General features: G+C 35.5%; 1 protein-coding gene across 1 annotated transcript in view; it reads left to right on the forward strand.

The window, feature by feature from the left end:
- The window catches only part of LTN1 (listerin E3 ubiquitin protein ligase 1), a 47873-nt gene extending 33780 nt beyond the window's left edge, over window positions 1–14093 (forward strand). Inside the window, exons 23-30 of the mRNA XM_019729877.2 lie at window positions 332–569; window positions 895–969; window positions 2872–3058; window positions 6548–6716; window positions 7600–7820; window positions 9919–10113; window positions 10964–11131; window positions 11726–14093. Of these exons, the coding sequence (XP_019585436.2) occupies window positions 332–569; window positions 895–969; window positions 2872–3058; window positions 6548–6716; window positions 7600–7820; window positions 9919–10113; window positions 10964–11131; window positions 11726–11788 (1316 nt within the window). The 3' untranslated portion in view covers window positions 11789–14093. The remainder of the gene's footprint in view (window positions 1–331; window positions 570–894; window positions 970–2871; window positions 3059–6547; window positions 6717–7599; window positions 7821–9918; window positions 10114–10963; window positions 11132–11725) is intronic.
- Window positions 14094–16082: the final 1989 nt, after the last annotated feature.

Genomic DNA, 16082 nt, shown 5'->3' on the forward strand with positions numbered 1-16082 from the left:
CAGTTCATGACAAGAATTGAAAAATGGCAAGGTATCAAAAGACCATCATTGCAAAGTGAAGTAATAGGGTTTTAGACAACGTGAATAGGTCATTTGTAACTTGAACCTTTCCTTTTTAAGGATGAGATAATAGAAGTCATTGTACAGTTGAGATTATCTGAAATACATACTCAAAACATGTTTCTAGTTAGGACTAGTGTAATGTTTGTCAAGTTTTTATTTAATTTTTTAAAAAATAACATTTGTAACATTTGATTATCTGTTAATCAGTCAAGCTGTATTTACTCATTTTGTTTTGGGATGTGCACTTTTTTCTCCTTTTTGTCATCAGGAGAAAGCAAAGATACATCTGAAACATCCTTTCAGAATGCAATGCTGAAGCCCATGTGTGAAACATTAACGTATATCCCAAAGGATCAGCTCTTGAGTTACAAACTCCCTGCAAGATTGGTTGCTGGCCAAAAAACAAACTTGCCGGAACATCTCCAGACTTTGCTGAATACTTTGGCCCCGTTACTCCTCTTTAGAGCTCGGCCTGTGCAAATTGCTGTTTATCATATGCTATACAAGTAAGAATTCTGAATCTGGTTATAATGGTGTTAAAAAAAATAGAATATATGTTTAGTTTTAGCTCTTAGTCATTAAAAGAGGTCAAAGTTGAAAAAGCAAAAAAACAAAGTAAACTTGACCATATATTTTAATGACAGGGATGCCAAGTTTTTGATCTTTTGGTTCTCCATATACAATTTACATTTAGAGAGTCTTGGCCATAGGTAGTTATTTCAGAAAAAAAATAAAAATATACTCATTACAAAATAAGTTTTGGTCTTTCTGCTCTGAAGCATGATTTTTAACACTGGACAAGTTAATATAAAATAATGTTCTAATTTCCAGGTTGATGCCTGAATTACCACAATATGATCAGGATAATCTAAAGTCCTACGGAGATGAAGAAGAAGAACCAGCCCTGTAAGTTTCTTTTTTTTCCTCTCAATAATTTGTTTTATTCACTTTTCATAACCCGTTTCACTTATAATGACTTTAGAAGACTGAGGCAGCACAAAAGCTTTAAATACAGAGTGTATATTCATTCAAAAGATCTTTTAAAGTTATCTATAAGATATCAGTGAAATCTAGAGTTCACCCAAAAAAGATTGTTTCTTGCTCATTTTACTTGTTCCTAAATCATATTTTCAGTTTGCTACTATTTAGTAAAACTTTCTTTGGCCACATGGTAGTTTTTGTGGAAAGAGTAGATTAATTCAAATACCTGTTGAGCACCCATTTTGTGAAAAGTATTAATTAAACACTGAGGGAAGAATACGGTGTTAGTAAATGTTCTTTTTCTTAAGCAGCTTGCTATCTGACAGACAGTATTATCCTATAATAGAAGACAAGCGCTAGGAAAAAGGATAGATGACATATTATGGGGCCACCACTGCTGTATGCCAGGAAGGGAAGACTTTCTCTTGTGGAAGAGACATTTATGCAGACCTTCCAGGTTAGGTAGCATTTTGGCAGGCGGGAAAGACAATGTAAGTCATGGGAACACCTTGTACAGAGGCATGGAAGCACAACCTTTCCGGATGTGCTTGGGCAATGGGAAGCAGTCACCACTTAACATATTTCTTTTTATTGTCTGTGTCTTCTTTCACTACAACATAAGCTCTGTGCAGGCAGGGATTTTTTTTTGTTTCTGGTTCCCGACTATGTCCATAGCACCCAGAATCAATCCCCGGCCTAAAACAGACTTATGAATAGTTGAATGGAAGAATAAATGAACGAATATGTGTGGAGTAAACGGAGGGCATAGTAGAAGATAAAGCTGGAAGGGTACTTACGTTAATGGAGGCCTTACAAATGACATGGTGTAGGATTTGGGCCATTATTTGGTAGAAGATGGGATATTACTAGCTGATTCTGGCAATAGTGTGAAGCATAAGTTGTACAAGCAGAAGTAGAAACCATTCCAGAAATCATAAACTTGGAGGCAGTGGAGGAAAGTGGAGAGACATCTGAGCTGGTGTTTGTAAGACCTAGTGACTACTGGTGTGGAATAGAGAAGGGTTGGCACATGAGATGGTGGTGTTGAAGGTAAAAACCTAGGGGCAGAAACTTGTAGACCCATGTTTATGGGCTGGGAGAAGGAAACTGCAGTGGAAAAAAGATCACAGAGGTGAAAGTAAAAAACCAAGCTAAAATATCATAGAGAACAGAATTTGACAGGATTTACTCAAGTATTTCACTTTTTGAGAATCTCTTAAGTTCACCTGTAAGTGTTAGTAAGTGCAGTAAAGAAGAAATTTCACTAACGTTGTCATGACTTAATGTGAATGTTAAATTTACTTTCCTGAAAAGACATACAGTCTTGTGATCTCTGTACCCATTACAGGATGATAAAGGGCCTGGTATCCCTCATCATTCCCCTGATTAGCTGAGGGACTTGAATCATTTTAAACTTCTCTGGATGTGTGATTTTTTCCCATCTATAAAACAGAAAGTTGAAATACATGTTTTATAAAAGGGTCTTTAAGTGCTAACTTCTAGAGTCTACATAAAATTTATATTTAAAAATATATTATTTGTAACATGTTATATTTATTATGTATTATATATTTACATATTTATAAACGTAAAAATATATAATACATATTTTCACATATATCAGATCATGTATATTTATATATTTTTATATCTTTCGGATTCTATCATTGCCATTATGTGAAATTAGGAGTCCAAGTTGAATACATAAAATGGTTTTTGGAAAATAGAGAAAGATACTTCTAAAATGCTTGAGGTTTATACATACTGTCAATTTGTTAAGGGGATGAGTTATGAAGAAAATTGTGATGTTTCATCATTGATTCTTAGGTCACCGCCAGCCGCGCTGATGTCTCTTCTTAGCACTCAAGAGGACTTACTAGAAAATGTGTTGGGGTGTGTTCCTGTTGGACAGATAGTTACTATTAAGCCACTGAGTGAAGACTTCTGTTATGTTCTGGGATACCTCCTCACTTGGAAATTAATACTTACTTTCTTCAAAGCTTCTTCATCTCAGGTAAATAAATACGTGACAACTTTTGACAGTTCTGCCCTGTATGTGTTTTTCTGTTAGTATCCTAAACCGCTTTTTTCCCCTCCTTTTGACAAAAAAGGGGGAATGACTCACGTTTTAATATAATGTTATTAGGTTAACGTCGACCATTCTGCTAAATTGATTTCTGTCCTTCCTCACTTTCCCACAGTTTTTACACACACACACACACACACACACACACACACACACACACACACAGTTTTTGCAAATGTAATTTGATTCAGGAATGTTCCTGAATCAATTTCTTTCTAACTGAATGTAGCCACCAAATCCTTTTATTGCAGTACATAAGATGTGTATGATTTAATTTTGTAGTACCACAGTAATAATTTCAAAAGAATTGTTATCTTGCTATTTTTTTTCTTTGGTCAATTTCTGATGACTCTTGTGTAGATTTCAATTATTTTTGCAAATTTACCTTATTTGAAAATTAGTGTTTAGAAAAAGATCTATGAAACATTACCTATGTAATTCAAACTATTACTATCTCTAAATGGTGAAAATACCTTGTAGTAATAATTTTGCCCAAGTTATTCTGCAACCACTAGATGTCTCTGTTGTCTCATGTTTAGGAAGACCTCACTGTCCCGGAAGGAAGCTGGAAAAATCTACTCCAGTGGTTTTTTTTTTTTTTTAATTTTTTTTTTAGTTCTTTTAGGCAGGTCCCCTCTAAAAATTTCTGTCGGACTTTTAATCAGTTTATTAATAAAGTATGGCTTCTTTGACAGGTCAACACAAAAAGATTTAGTTTATCACTTCATATTTAAAGTGTGACTTAATATCATGGCATTCATTTCCAATTTGATTTTTCAGAACGCTTACATTACAGTTACGTTGTTGCACATTACCCATATCTTGGTCAAATATACCAACATGCATCTTTGCATTTGTATATGCCAAGGGAAAATCAAGTCATAGAGGCAGCATTAATCTAGATGTTTAAATCATTTTATTTCTCTTCAGGTCTGCAACCTGTGTGACTTGAGCTGGTTTCATTTGCTGATGATATACTTCAAGAGCTCATTGTTGGGCTTTTGCATTCATTCTTAAACTATTGTTGATCTCTAGAAAAATTGTAGCAAATTAAGGCCTCTATATGTAAGAATTCTGTTTTTGTCCTCTTATATTTAGAAATTTGGAAAATGGCTATGCGTCATCTTTTTCATTAAGCCAGAGTGGGGGACGGAGTGCAAAAACTATGCAGTAGTATTTGTTGAGCCAGAAACTTGAACTGAACTGAGGACAGATAAACCAGAGTAATCCACTAAATAACACTGATTAGATGAATCCTGAAACAGAATTTTTGAAAAAAACCTTAATCAGTCCAAAATCTGGGTTGTTTTTAACATTCTTCTCAAAAACAACAACAACACAACAAAACTAGTGAATCAGATTGGACTAAAACCAAACCGTGTGTGTATTAAACTGTTGGCCACTATCTAATTTTAGAACATTTCCAGCACTTCGGAAAGAAACCCTTCTCGATTTGTAATCACTTCCCATTTCCTCTCAAACCCTACAGCCCCTGACAATCACTAATCTATGTTCTGTCTCTGTAGATTTGCCTATTGTAGACATTATATATGTGGTCTTTTGTGTCTGTCTTATTTCACTTAGTATAATGTTTTCAGGTTTCATCCATGCCGTACCATGTATCAGTGCTGTATTCCTTTGTATGGCTGAATAATATTCCATTTTATGAACATACCACATTGTGTTTACCCATTCATTTGTTGATGGATATTTAGGTTATTTCCTCTTTTTAGATATTGTAAGTAAATCTGCTTTGAACATTCATGTATAAATTTTTATGTGGACGTACATTTTCATTTCTCTTGTATTGGATACCTAAGAGTGGGATTACTGGGTAATATGTATGTGTTTTTAAAAGTCTATTTATATGTATGATTACTTTTTCTACTTTTCTTCCTGCTTTAAAAAAAAAAAATCCAAATTTGACAGAGAAGTTAGAAGACTAATTCAATGAAAAGTCATATATCCTTTTCCTAGAATCACAAATCTTTAACACGTTGCTACATTTGTACATGCCTTGTCTATATTTACTTTTTTTCCTGCTGATCTATTTGAAAGTAAGTTGTAGACATCATGATGCTTTTCCAAAAATTTTTCAAAATGTATCTCCTAAGAACAAAGACATGTTTATACATTAGTGTAATGTAATTATTAGACTCAAATTTAATGTTGATGCAATAATATGATCTAATTTGTATTCATATTTCTCCAGTTGTCCCAGTAATGCCCTTTATAGTTTTATTTCCTTTCAGTTGAGGATTTAATCAAGGATCATGTTTGCATTTGCCTGTTATATGTCGGTACCTATAATTTCCCTACCCTTCTTTTCTTTCTTGTCACTCACCAGGTCATTTATTACTTTGTAGACAGTCTTACAATTTGGATGTGTCTTACTGCTTCCTCATGATTAGATTCTGGTTAATTTTCAGCAAGAGTACTTACTGCACTGTGGTGATGTGTCCTCACTGTATTACCACACGAGGCACACAATGTCCCTGTGTCCTTTTATTGGTGATGTTAAGTCTGGTTACTCAGTAAAGGTAGTGTTCTCCAGATGTCTCCATTGTAAAGGTACTTTGATCAACATATTTTAAGAATCAATTCCAAATCCTATGGCTTGATCCATGTATTGAGTATTCATAGTATTTGCAAAATGGTGTCTTTGGACTAGGAGGAGATGTATAGTATAGTGGAACAAATCATTTTAAAACAGGTACAACTACCAAAGAGCTGCAAAGTAAGTGTGAATAAATGGAAACTACTCTGTCATTTAGGGTCAAGGAGTTCTAAAGTACAGGTCCCACACAGATGCCTGTAGTGCACCCAGTGGCGCCAGAGTTTCCTGTTTTTTCAACAAAAGAAACCAGAAATCCAAATTTTTATGTGAAATATCCTGATTTATAAAACAACTGTGAGAAGACCCCAAGACATTTTGGAGTACTGGTTTGTGCTCTCTGTCCTAACAGGATGCTGGAGTGTTTTATATAGGTGGTGTCAGCCATGAAAATTGAATTCATTTTAAGCAGGATTTTGAAAGATTAAGGACTATGCTGTGGAAGGAACGTGTGGAAGACTTGGGAGGAGAGTGTGTGCATCGTCCATGGGGAATGATGAATAGATTTCCATGGTTCAGAGACTCCAAGTGGAGGTGAACTTAAACAGGGAGACAGTTTCCAAAAGATGTTAGAAGCACATGCCAAATAATGAAGGGGAGTGAAAACATCTGCTAGTTTATGAAGAAAGGGAGCAGTGCCATCAAATGGCACATTTGGAAAGTAAAAATGTGGCATCTATTTTGTAGGACTCTCATGTAATTCTAAGTGTTCTAATTTATGCAATTTTTTTGTGTTCTTGTGCAGTCTATTGATTCTCTAGGTTTAATTGGGTCTATTAACAATTTTGTTTGCTTTCCACCAGCTTCGGGCTCTGTATTCGATGTACCTTCGGAAAACAAAGAGTTTGAATAAATTGCTATATCACCTGTTCAGGCTTATGCCAGAAAATCCGACCTATGCAGAGACGATTGAGCTCTCAAATAAGGAACCTAAAACCTTCTTTACGGAAGAGCTGCAGTTGAGTATTAGAGGTCAGTGAGATGTGCGTTTATGTTCCCTCTTGGAGGCAAGGTTCAGACTAGGTTGTGTTATGCTTTCCCCCAAGGGTGTGGAGAACAGCCCTAAAGGGGGCCCCCAGCTTTGAGAATGCTGAAGTGCAGGATTTTCCGCATTTCTCTAACTAGGATATAGAATGAGATCTTGTGGATAAGGATGTTAAGAATTTAATATATTTTTGAAGCCTAGTTTGCTGAGACTGTTTCTTTTACTTTGTAAACAAATATTTGTTATGTGATAATGTTTTGTAGGGCTATGAATTAAGTAGCTTTCAGTTGGGGAAACAAAAATAGTAAAATTTCTTTCCTTCACTGCGGGAGCTCAGATTTTAGCTGAGGGGATAGACATCTGGCTGTACTACAGTATTGAAAGTGATTTCCTAAGAATAACTCTTTAAGCGCCTTAGAGCTGTGGGGATGGGACTGTCTTGTGAGTACTGAGGTGGGTATGACTTCTGCGTAATACGTCAGTGAACACTGGGGAAAGTAAAGGAAGCCAAACCCTTTTTAATTATTTATGTGAAAGAGAATCTTTAATTTTCCCTCCTTTTAAAAATATGTGTGTTCCATTTTATTTGTGATCTTTAATGTGAAGTATAGGTAGAATGCTATTTCTAGGCAGATTTTTCAGTGTCAACTGAGATCTTTTTACTTCTTTTTGCCATTTTAATGTTTCCTTTTGAATATGTGGGAGAAAGCCAATACTCTAGAATTCTGGTTTCTTTGGTATGCTTGTTTTATGAGCTCTAGCACTAATGTTGAGGAATTAAAATTCATTTTCTAAGGAAAATACTAATATTAGTCTGTTATTCTATGTACGAAATACATGTTACTAACTAAGAATTTGCTTTTTCCTCAGAAACAACAACTCTTCCATACCATGTCCCCCACTTGGCTTGTTCCGTCTATCATATGACATTAAAAGACTTGCCTGCCATGGTTAGGCTGTGGTGGAACAGTAGTGAGAAACGTGTTTTCAATATTGTAGATAGATTTACAAGCAAGTACGTCAGCAATGTTCTTTCTTTTCAAGAAATATCTTCTGTGCAAACAAGTACACAACTATTTAATGGCATGACGGTTAGTATAACCTTGAATTTTTTCTAGAAAAGTGGTTTAAATATTGGTTATGTCTGACATTTGCATGTGTCACCCCACTTGTCGCCCTTGGTTCAAAATTTACAGAAATTACCTGCTGTATTTTATGATTCTTGTGTATCAACTCTCAGTATTCATGCATAGATTGAAACAGTGGTATAATTTCATTTACCCTCACCAAATAGTTTTTCAACATTCAATAATTCATTTCAAGTATATATTGGAATACCTCCTGATGCCAGGCTCTGTGTGCCAATCACCTAGGAAATGAACAGGGCAGATTCCTGTACTATATAACATACAATCTAATAAAGGGAAGAGAACGATACTGGCAATATTTGTTTTTTGTTTTTTGTTTTATAATGGCACTTTTTAATTTTATTTTATTGGGGAATATCGGGGAACAGTGTGTTTCTCAAGGGCCCATCAGCTGTCCTTTATTCTAGTTTTGGAGGGCTCAGCTCAGCTCCAAGTCTAGTCGCTGTTTTCAGTTTTTAGTTGCAGGAGGCACAGCCCACCGTCCCATGTGGGAATTGAACTGGCCTTTTGCTTTTTGCTTTTTGTTCAGCTCACGAGAGCTCACGCTCTCGTGAGCTGAACCATCCGGCCGCCCCTCCAGAAGCTCAGCGGCAGCTCGTTGTTTTCAATCTAGTTGTGGAGGGTACAGCTCACTGGCCCATGTGGGAATTGAACCGGCAACCCTGTTAAGAGCTCACACTCTAACCAACTGAGCCATCCAGCCGCCCCGGCAATGTTTTTTGCATTCTAAACTGGCATCTGAAGAGGCAGAGTGCCCTGTCATCAGAGTGGGAAGGGTTCATCTGGCTGAGGGGATTAGGTGAGACTTCAGGGAGGAAGATTACTTTGAGGTGGGCAGGATTTTGTTGTGGGGAAAGGTATTTGCTACAGAGAAAACAATATGGTAAAAGCAAAAGGCATGGAATAAGAATTTCTGTGATTGCCCAAGAAATGATGAATAACCCAGTATTCGTATAGAATAGGATTCCTGAAGGTGAATAGTCAGAGAACAAGCAGCTTCTATGATGAATTAAGGCCATACCGGAAAAGGTCTCAAATAACAGTCTGAAATATTTGGTCCTATTTATCCACTGAAAATTTTCCTTTGAGGTAGTGGCACGATAGGAATTATAATCTGTGAAATTGCTCTGGCTGCAATAAGTAGCGTGGAGCTTGGGTTCAGAGGAATAGTTAGGCAAGACTTTGGAATAGAATTATGAGCACTGGGGAGGGCCCGGATGGGGCCGCATTAGGGGAGATGTAAAAGGGGGTGTGTTTAAGAAATTTTGTGGAGATTTATCCAAACTTGCTGCTGGTGAATATCTGGGATAAGGCAGAAGGAGAAATTGTAGATGACGCTCTGGTTTTTAGCCTGGAAATAGGAAAGCCAGAACAATAAATTTGTAAAGGATGGTAATTTGTGTTTTATATTGAGTTTGCAACGCAAGTATGAAAACCACAACCAGGTTTAAATATTCTGGCTGTTGATGGTTGGCTCTAAAGCTCAGGAGTATTCTGTGGTAGAGAAAGACTTGGGAGACATCCAAATAGAAGTGATTTTGATACTCTGGGCATGGAAAACAAGGAATAACTAATAACCCATTCTGTCATTTGTCTATTAAAAACTGTAACTTATGTAGTAAGCCTCATATAATAAAACATACTTTTGTATGAGCAGTGTGTTTCTTTTAAGACAAACTTTTATGTCATAAAATCACTATAATATATAGCCGGCCCTCCCTGTCTGTGGGTTCTACATCCATGGATACAACCAACCTCAGATTGAGCATCACGGTTTCATGCAGGGATGTAGAACCCACAGGTAGCAGACTTGAGCAGCCACAGATTTTGATACCCGAGGGGGTCCTGGAATCAGTCCCCCGTGGATACAGAGAGATAACTGTACGTCAGATATTTATTAAATATATCAAATAAATGAATGTGTTTACCTGCATTTTCTTAGAATGAAAACTTTGGCTGCCGTAGTCACCCTATTGCGATGTTCTTTGAAGGAAAGAAAGGAAAACTTTAGCAATAAAAATTACGTTTTCATGTGTTGCAGGTCAAAGCTCGAGCTACTACTCGAGAAGTAATGGCTACCTATAGTATTGAGGACATTGTTATTGAACTTATAATACAACTGCCTTCAAACTACCCATTGGGTTCCATAACAGTGGAAAGTGGGAAAAGAGTCGGGGTGGCTGTTCAGCAGTGGCGGAACTGGATGCTGCAGCTAAGCACTTACCTCACCCACCAGGTAAGGGTCTGCATGCACAGGGCTTCCACACCGGGGGTCCTGCCACCTGCTGTTTGAAGGGCAGTAAAGCGTAAAAGGAGTCTCTTCTGCTTAAGGTTGAAATAGAGGTTATAGTTGCCTGGATGAACACAGATGTATGCCTAAATGTCTTGAACCTGCCAAGCTGTTTTAAGTTTTAAGGCTCTACAATTTTTTTTTTCTGATGTTTGAGAGGAATTGACTTCATTGACATAGACAGTCAGAACAATACACGCAACTAAGGACATTGTTTGAGAGGGAATCTTTTTGTAAGATACTGGACAGGTGACTATCTTCTGAGCTACTTACATTTCAACTCTCCTTCTGTGGTTACAGAAATCCCAGTACTTTCAAAGACTGACTTTTAAACCGCTCACAAGTCTTTAGTTTTGTTTGCACATTGTGAACATTGCACAGCGAGGGAAAATTATTTTAAAACAAATGTATTCACCAGTTTGTAGAGCTGGAACAAATTTAACAATTGAGAAGGTGCAATGACTAATTTAATAATTTTTAGTTGAAAATTGGGAGAACTAACCTAAATGATTTAATTATTGAAAGAGTTTCATCAAGCAACAGGCTGAGACTATAAACCTTGAAGCATTGATGCAGAAGTCTTTCTCTCAAGTCTGTTTTTACTGGAGAGAACCGTATCTGGTTCCTAAAACTTGTGGTCATTTAAAAAACCAACATTCAGAACACTTAAAAGATGTGAATACAGCGAAGCAGATTGTCTTTGCTCCAAAGTATAACTCAACTTTAAAATTTGTGAAGTTGAGTAAAAATAGCTAATTGGTGGTCTTCAATATATATGTTTTTTCCTTGTTAACAGAATGGCAGCATTATGGAAGGCTTAGCCTTGTGGAAAAATAATGTAGACAAACGTTTTGAGGGTGTTGAAGATTGCATGATCTGTTTCTCGGTCATTCATGGTTTCAACTATTCTCTTCCCAAAAAAGCCTGTAGAACATGCAAGAAAAAGTTCCATTCAGCCTGCTTGGTAAGTCTAAAGAGAAATTAACTTTCTTATGTTTTATGTATATTATCTGAATGATATCTAACTTTGGAAAAGAAAACAATGTTAAACTCTTAATTGTAGTTAATGGAAAACATTAAAAATGATTTTTCACAATCTGTAAATGATAATTAGTAATGTACTGAAAATGGTAGCATTAAAGCACTTTAACAATTGGACGTTGCTAATATATTTCTCAGCCCTCAAAAAATAGATGGTCTTATAAGATTTAGACCATAAAGGAGACTGAGAAATTTGGAACTGGGGGCCATCTGGCGTCAGAGCTCTTGGCTCTTTTTAAACATCATACTGAAAAGAAAGTCACCCTCTGTGTAGTTGCTTTGTAGGAGATCTTCCTTATATATCTTAGTGGTGGTGTGCCTGAGCCAAGGTGGAAAGGATCAGACTGTAGCCTTTGGAAGTAATACCGAGTTGTGTTGGTTTTGGAAATGAATGGAGGGAGCACAAATTTCAGTATTCTCCCTTTTTCACTTTATCATTTTAAGGTTACTTTAGATGTATATGTAAAATGACAGCTTTAAAAAGTTCTTTTAACGTTTAAAACCTTTTCTTTTTCAGTACAAATGGTTTACATCCAGCAACAAATCCACTTGTCCACTCTGTCGTGAGACCTTTTTCTGAGATTTTTTTTGTCCCATTGGAAGTAATCCCTGAAGTAAGTCACGCAAAGGCAATGGACTTGAATCCATCTTTAAGTGTTGATATGAGGAGGCCAGTGAGCTTTACGTTTAAATAGGACCTTCTCTGGAAAATTATTTTGGTTAATGTAATGATCCTAAAATCAGGTTTACGTATCTTTAGATTGCTTTGTAAATGTTTGGAAGCCTTTTCTTTTGCATAAGACTATTAACATATTTGAGAGAAAATATTTATATTAATAGTTCAATCTCTTTGTATAGTTAAAAATAAATATGGAATAACCCTAAATTACAGATTTGGAATTTGTGAAAGTGTTGTACAACTGTATTATATTGATAAACCCATTCAGTTTATTGATCTATGTTCTAGAACAGTCCAAGTGAGGCAAATGAATTGACAGGGTTGATTTATATCTCCAGGTATTTTAAGACTTACTTATTAGTTATGACAACAAAATTAGTATTCTCATATTTATATATTATTTTAATGATAAAAATGACACTAAAGCTATTAAGATAGCTTACTTTAAGCTATTTGAAGTATGCTGTGAAATCCTATATAAGAGAGTGTAAACTGAACTTTAAGGTGCCTCCATTTATCAAGGATTATGAAATTCAGAGAATTAAATTCATGACACTGACCTTTGTTGTGGAAGGAGAATTTCCACGTGTTAGTGAAACTGAATTGCAGACCATACTTGTCACTGAATTTATTAGTCAGTTTGAGTGAGTCTCCAGAGGATGAGAATTTGAGAGAAACAGAAATTAGATTATTTCATTCACGAAGCAGAGTGATACTGACCCCTCTATGGAGAGGGAAGAAATAAAACGGGTATTTCTGAAACTTAAGATTGGTGGGGGAAAAAAATGTAAATGCTGTAGGTGGCTTTCAATTTTGTAAGCAAAATTTGCTATTCTTACTGTCCAAAGTTACAGTGAATTAGAGATTTGGGGGAGCTAATTTTTCCAGCCAAGTAAAGAATTTTAGTACTACGTAAAAGGTAGACTAACAGGCTGAAGTGGAGTAGGTGAAACCTGCCTTTTGCCACAGCATTCTTACCCTTAAAAATTGTGCCCAAAACATAAATGTGAAAATTTGGAACTTGGAGTAATTTTATTGTCGTCTTATATTACATGCAAAATATTAGCATATCTAACAGCAAGGTTACTTGAAAGATTAGCTAATCATCTCTGTTGCAAATGTTTAATTGGCAAAAAGCAACTCATGTTGAATAAAATGACTGCTTACCATCAAATGGGTAAAATGGTTATTATTGAAATAGTATGAATGTGGCCAGAGTATTATAGTTGAGAGTGAAGTATTACGTGTGACTTACAAATCTCTTGAGTTATATTTGTAGATGCAGTGTCATACCCAGTTCTGTCTGTCTCCTGAATTTATTTCTGTAGTATTACCTTACAGCCTTGAAACTCAGAGTCAGTAAGTGAAGTGCAGATAGCAAAATTCTACTACCTCTTCTTAACCCCTTTCTTAAAATAGTCTCTCTTTCTATGTCTCTCTCTGACATTATAATCCCAAAGGATTGTGTTACTCCTCTGTGAAAGTTACATACTTTTTCTTTAAAAACTGTTTTATAATAAGAGTTTGTGTATAACTTTTCCAGTATTGGTACTTCTTGGCTTCTGACCCAAACCCCAAGTAGAAAAGAAAAGGGAATAATGGAGCATTGTTTTTCCACAGTAGTATTTAGGCATCAGGTTCTTGGTGAAACACTATAATTAAGTAGGATACCAGCTCTTCATACTTAGGACTCTTAACACATTTCTTTGAGACTTGTAAATATAAATGTACTGTTTACATGCTAAAGAAAAAGCTTTCCAAAATAAGACTAAAATTCAGAATACCACATTAATTGAAGTTTTATTGATATAGCTTTGACAATTCTAGAGAGCATTCCTTAAAATTTTAGCATAAGGACATTTTAAAAGTGCATGAGATTCAAAGCCTATTAGCAAAATTATTAACTTAAAACCCTAATGTACATTGCAAATTTTAGAATTTATTTTTAGCTCTAATTTATCACATGCTCTAATGTATGTACATAAGTTTCTGTGACTTAAATAATTAATGTTATTACTAGGTAAGTTTTTGTGTTGTGAATATTGTTATTATTTGATTGTTATACCATATGTGCCCATTAAATTTGTTTTAATTACAAAATATTTCAAATATACAGAATAATATAAATGCCCTTGTACTCTTCACAATCTATTTTGCCATATTTGCTTCTGATTTAAAAAATAAAATAAAAGGTTACTCTTTTGTACTCCTCACTGACGCCATTTCCTCTTTCCCTTCCTAGAACTAATCTATTCTGAAGTTGGTGTCACTTGTTTCTATTTAAGATTTTATACTTTACCCCATGTTTGTATCCATGAATAATATATAGCAGTTTTTTTTAAAATTTATATTTCTGATATCCTATTGTATGTAAGCTTTTGTAACTTGCTTTTTCACTCAACATAATTGCTGTGTAATATCACTTTATATCAGTTTACTTACCAATTCCCCCACTAATGGTCATTTCAATTGTTATTTTTTGCTATTTTGAACACTGCTCAAATGATTGTTCTTGATAATGCTTTCTCATGCAAATGTGCTAGATATTCTGGACATATGCCCTAAGATGGAATTTCAGGTAATAGATAGCTATACTCCGTGACTTTAGATGGTGTCAAATTGCTCTCCAAAGTGGTGTGCAAGTTTGCACTCCCTGTGGCAGCAGAGTAAGAGAATCTGGGTTTCCTGTCTCACCACCAACACTTAGTCATATCAGACTTTTTAAGTTTTCCAGTCAGAGCTGTGAGATGGTAGGTCTTTGTTTTAATTTACATTTACCTGGCTACCAAGAATCTTCACTTCATTTCATATATTTATTGGTCATTATTTTGTGAATTTATTTCCTGTATGCCTATTTTTCTCTTGGATTACTTAAATTCTTACTGATCATAATGCTTTATCTGTTACAGGGCTTCTGGTATGTGGCTTGACTTTAATGTGATCTGTGGCTGTCTTTAATTATACAGAATTTTCCAGTTAATTAAATTCAGTCAAATTCATCATTTTCCTTCAAATTTTTTTTCCTTCTAATTTTTTTCCTTCCCTGAGGTTTAAAAAATTGTGTAATTAATTTTGTCTGAAGTTATAAATTTCAAAATATGCCTAATTCATCTGAAATTAAATTTTGTGACTGTTGTAAGGTAAAAATCACATTGATAGCCAGTTCTCATAGCATCGTTGATTAAATAGTACGCCCATTCCCCGTTGACTTTGTAGTGCCTCCCGTATGTGTGGATTGGTTTCGGGGCTTTCATTCTATTCCGTTGATCTATTTATCTGTGTTAATTCTACACAGTTCTTTTTTTGTTTGTTTTTCTTTAAAAAAATAGCTTTATAATTAATCTTGAAGAGTAGATGACTAGTCCTCCTCTCTTGTTCTTCTCAAAACTTTCCTTGGTAGCACATCCTCTGCTGCCTAGCAACTCCCTTTCCCCTGCTTGTTCACTGGCACGGCCAATGTATCCTTCCTGGAATGAGTTGTCTTATCGAAGAATTTGGCCAGTGTCCATCTTAGATTTTATCTCGTGTGACCAGGGCCTCTTCTGGCTTTGCCAGATCTTATCCTTAGGTTGTTACAACCCAGTTATCCTCAGTTTATTACACTGATGATCATGGAAATCAAATTGCTATACTATTTAGATTCTGTTGGGTACATTAAAAGAACAGTTTCTGTTGTTTTCTTTTTTAAAATATATTTATTTATAGTATGCCAGTGGAAATTATCTTATTTACATTTACTTAAATTTATCATGATAAATGTCAGTTATCAATTTAAAAATGTGTGAAGTGTTACATATGAGTACTTTCCCAAAATTTGTTTAGGAGGTATGCAAACAATAAAGTTTGAAGATACTGTTCTGGCAGATGGTAAGTGAAAAGGTGGCTGGCAGGTTTAGGTTTCCAGACCAGAGTTAAATAGACCCACACAGACAGATCTTTACTGATAGTTTTATAGAGATTTAAAAGTATTGCTTAACTTTAGATTTGGTGGTAGAGGGTCTGTCGTGAATAGTATGTCACACACTCTCTTCCAGTGAGCCAGCCAAGTCATGGTGCCACAGATGTCGAAGAAACTGCTTCACTGCTTAGGTCAGATCTTCCAAAGGCTGTGATTCGGACTCTAGCCATTTCCGGAAAAGAGAAATCTAACAAAACTCTATGTAGTCAAAGCCTGATTCTTCCCTGATAATAGAAC

This window comes from Rhinolophus sinicus, linkage group LG01 (genome assembly GCF_036562045.2).
Source record: "Rhinolophus sinicus isolate RSC01 linkage group LG01, ASM3656204v1, whole genome shotgun sequence".
Taxonomy (NCBI): domain Eukaryota; kingdom Metazoa; phylum Chordata; class Mammalia; order Chiroptera; family Rhinolophidae; genus Rhinolophus; species Rhinolophus sinicus.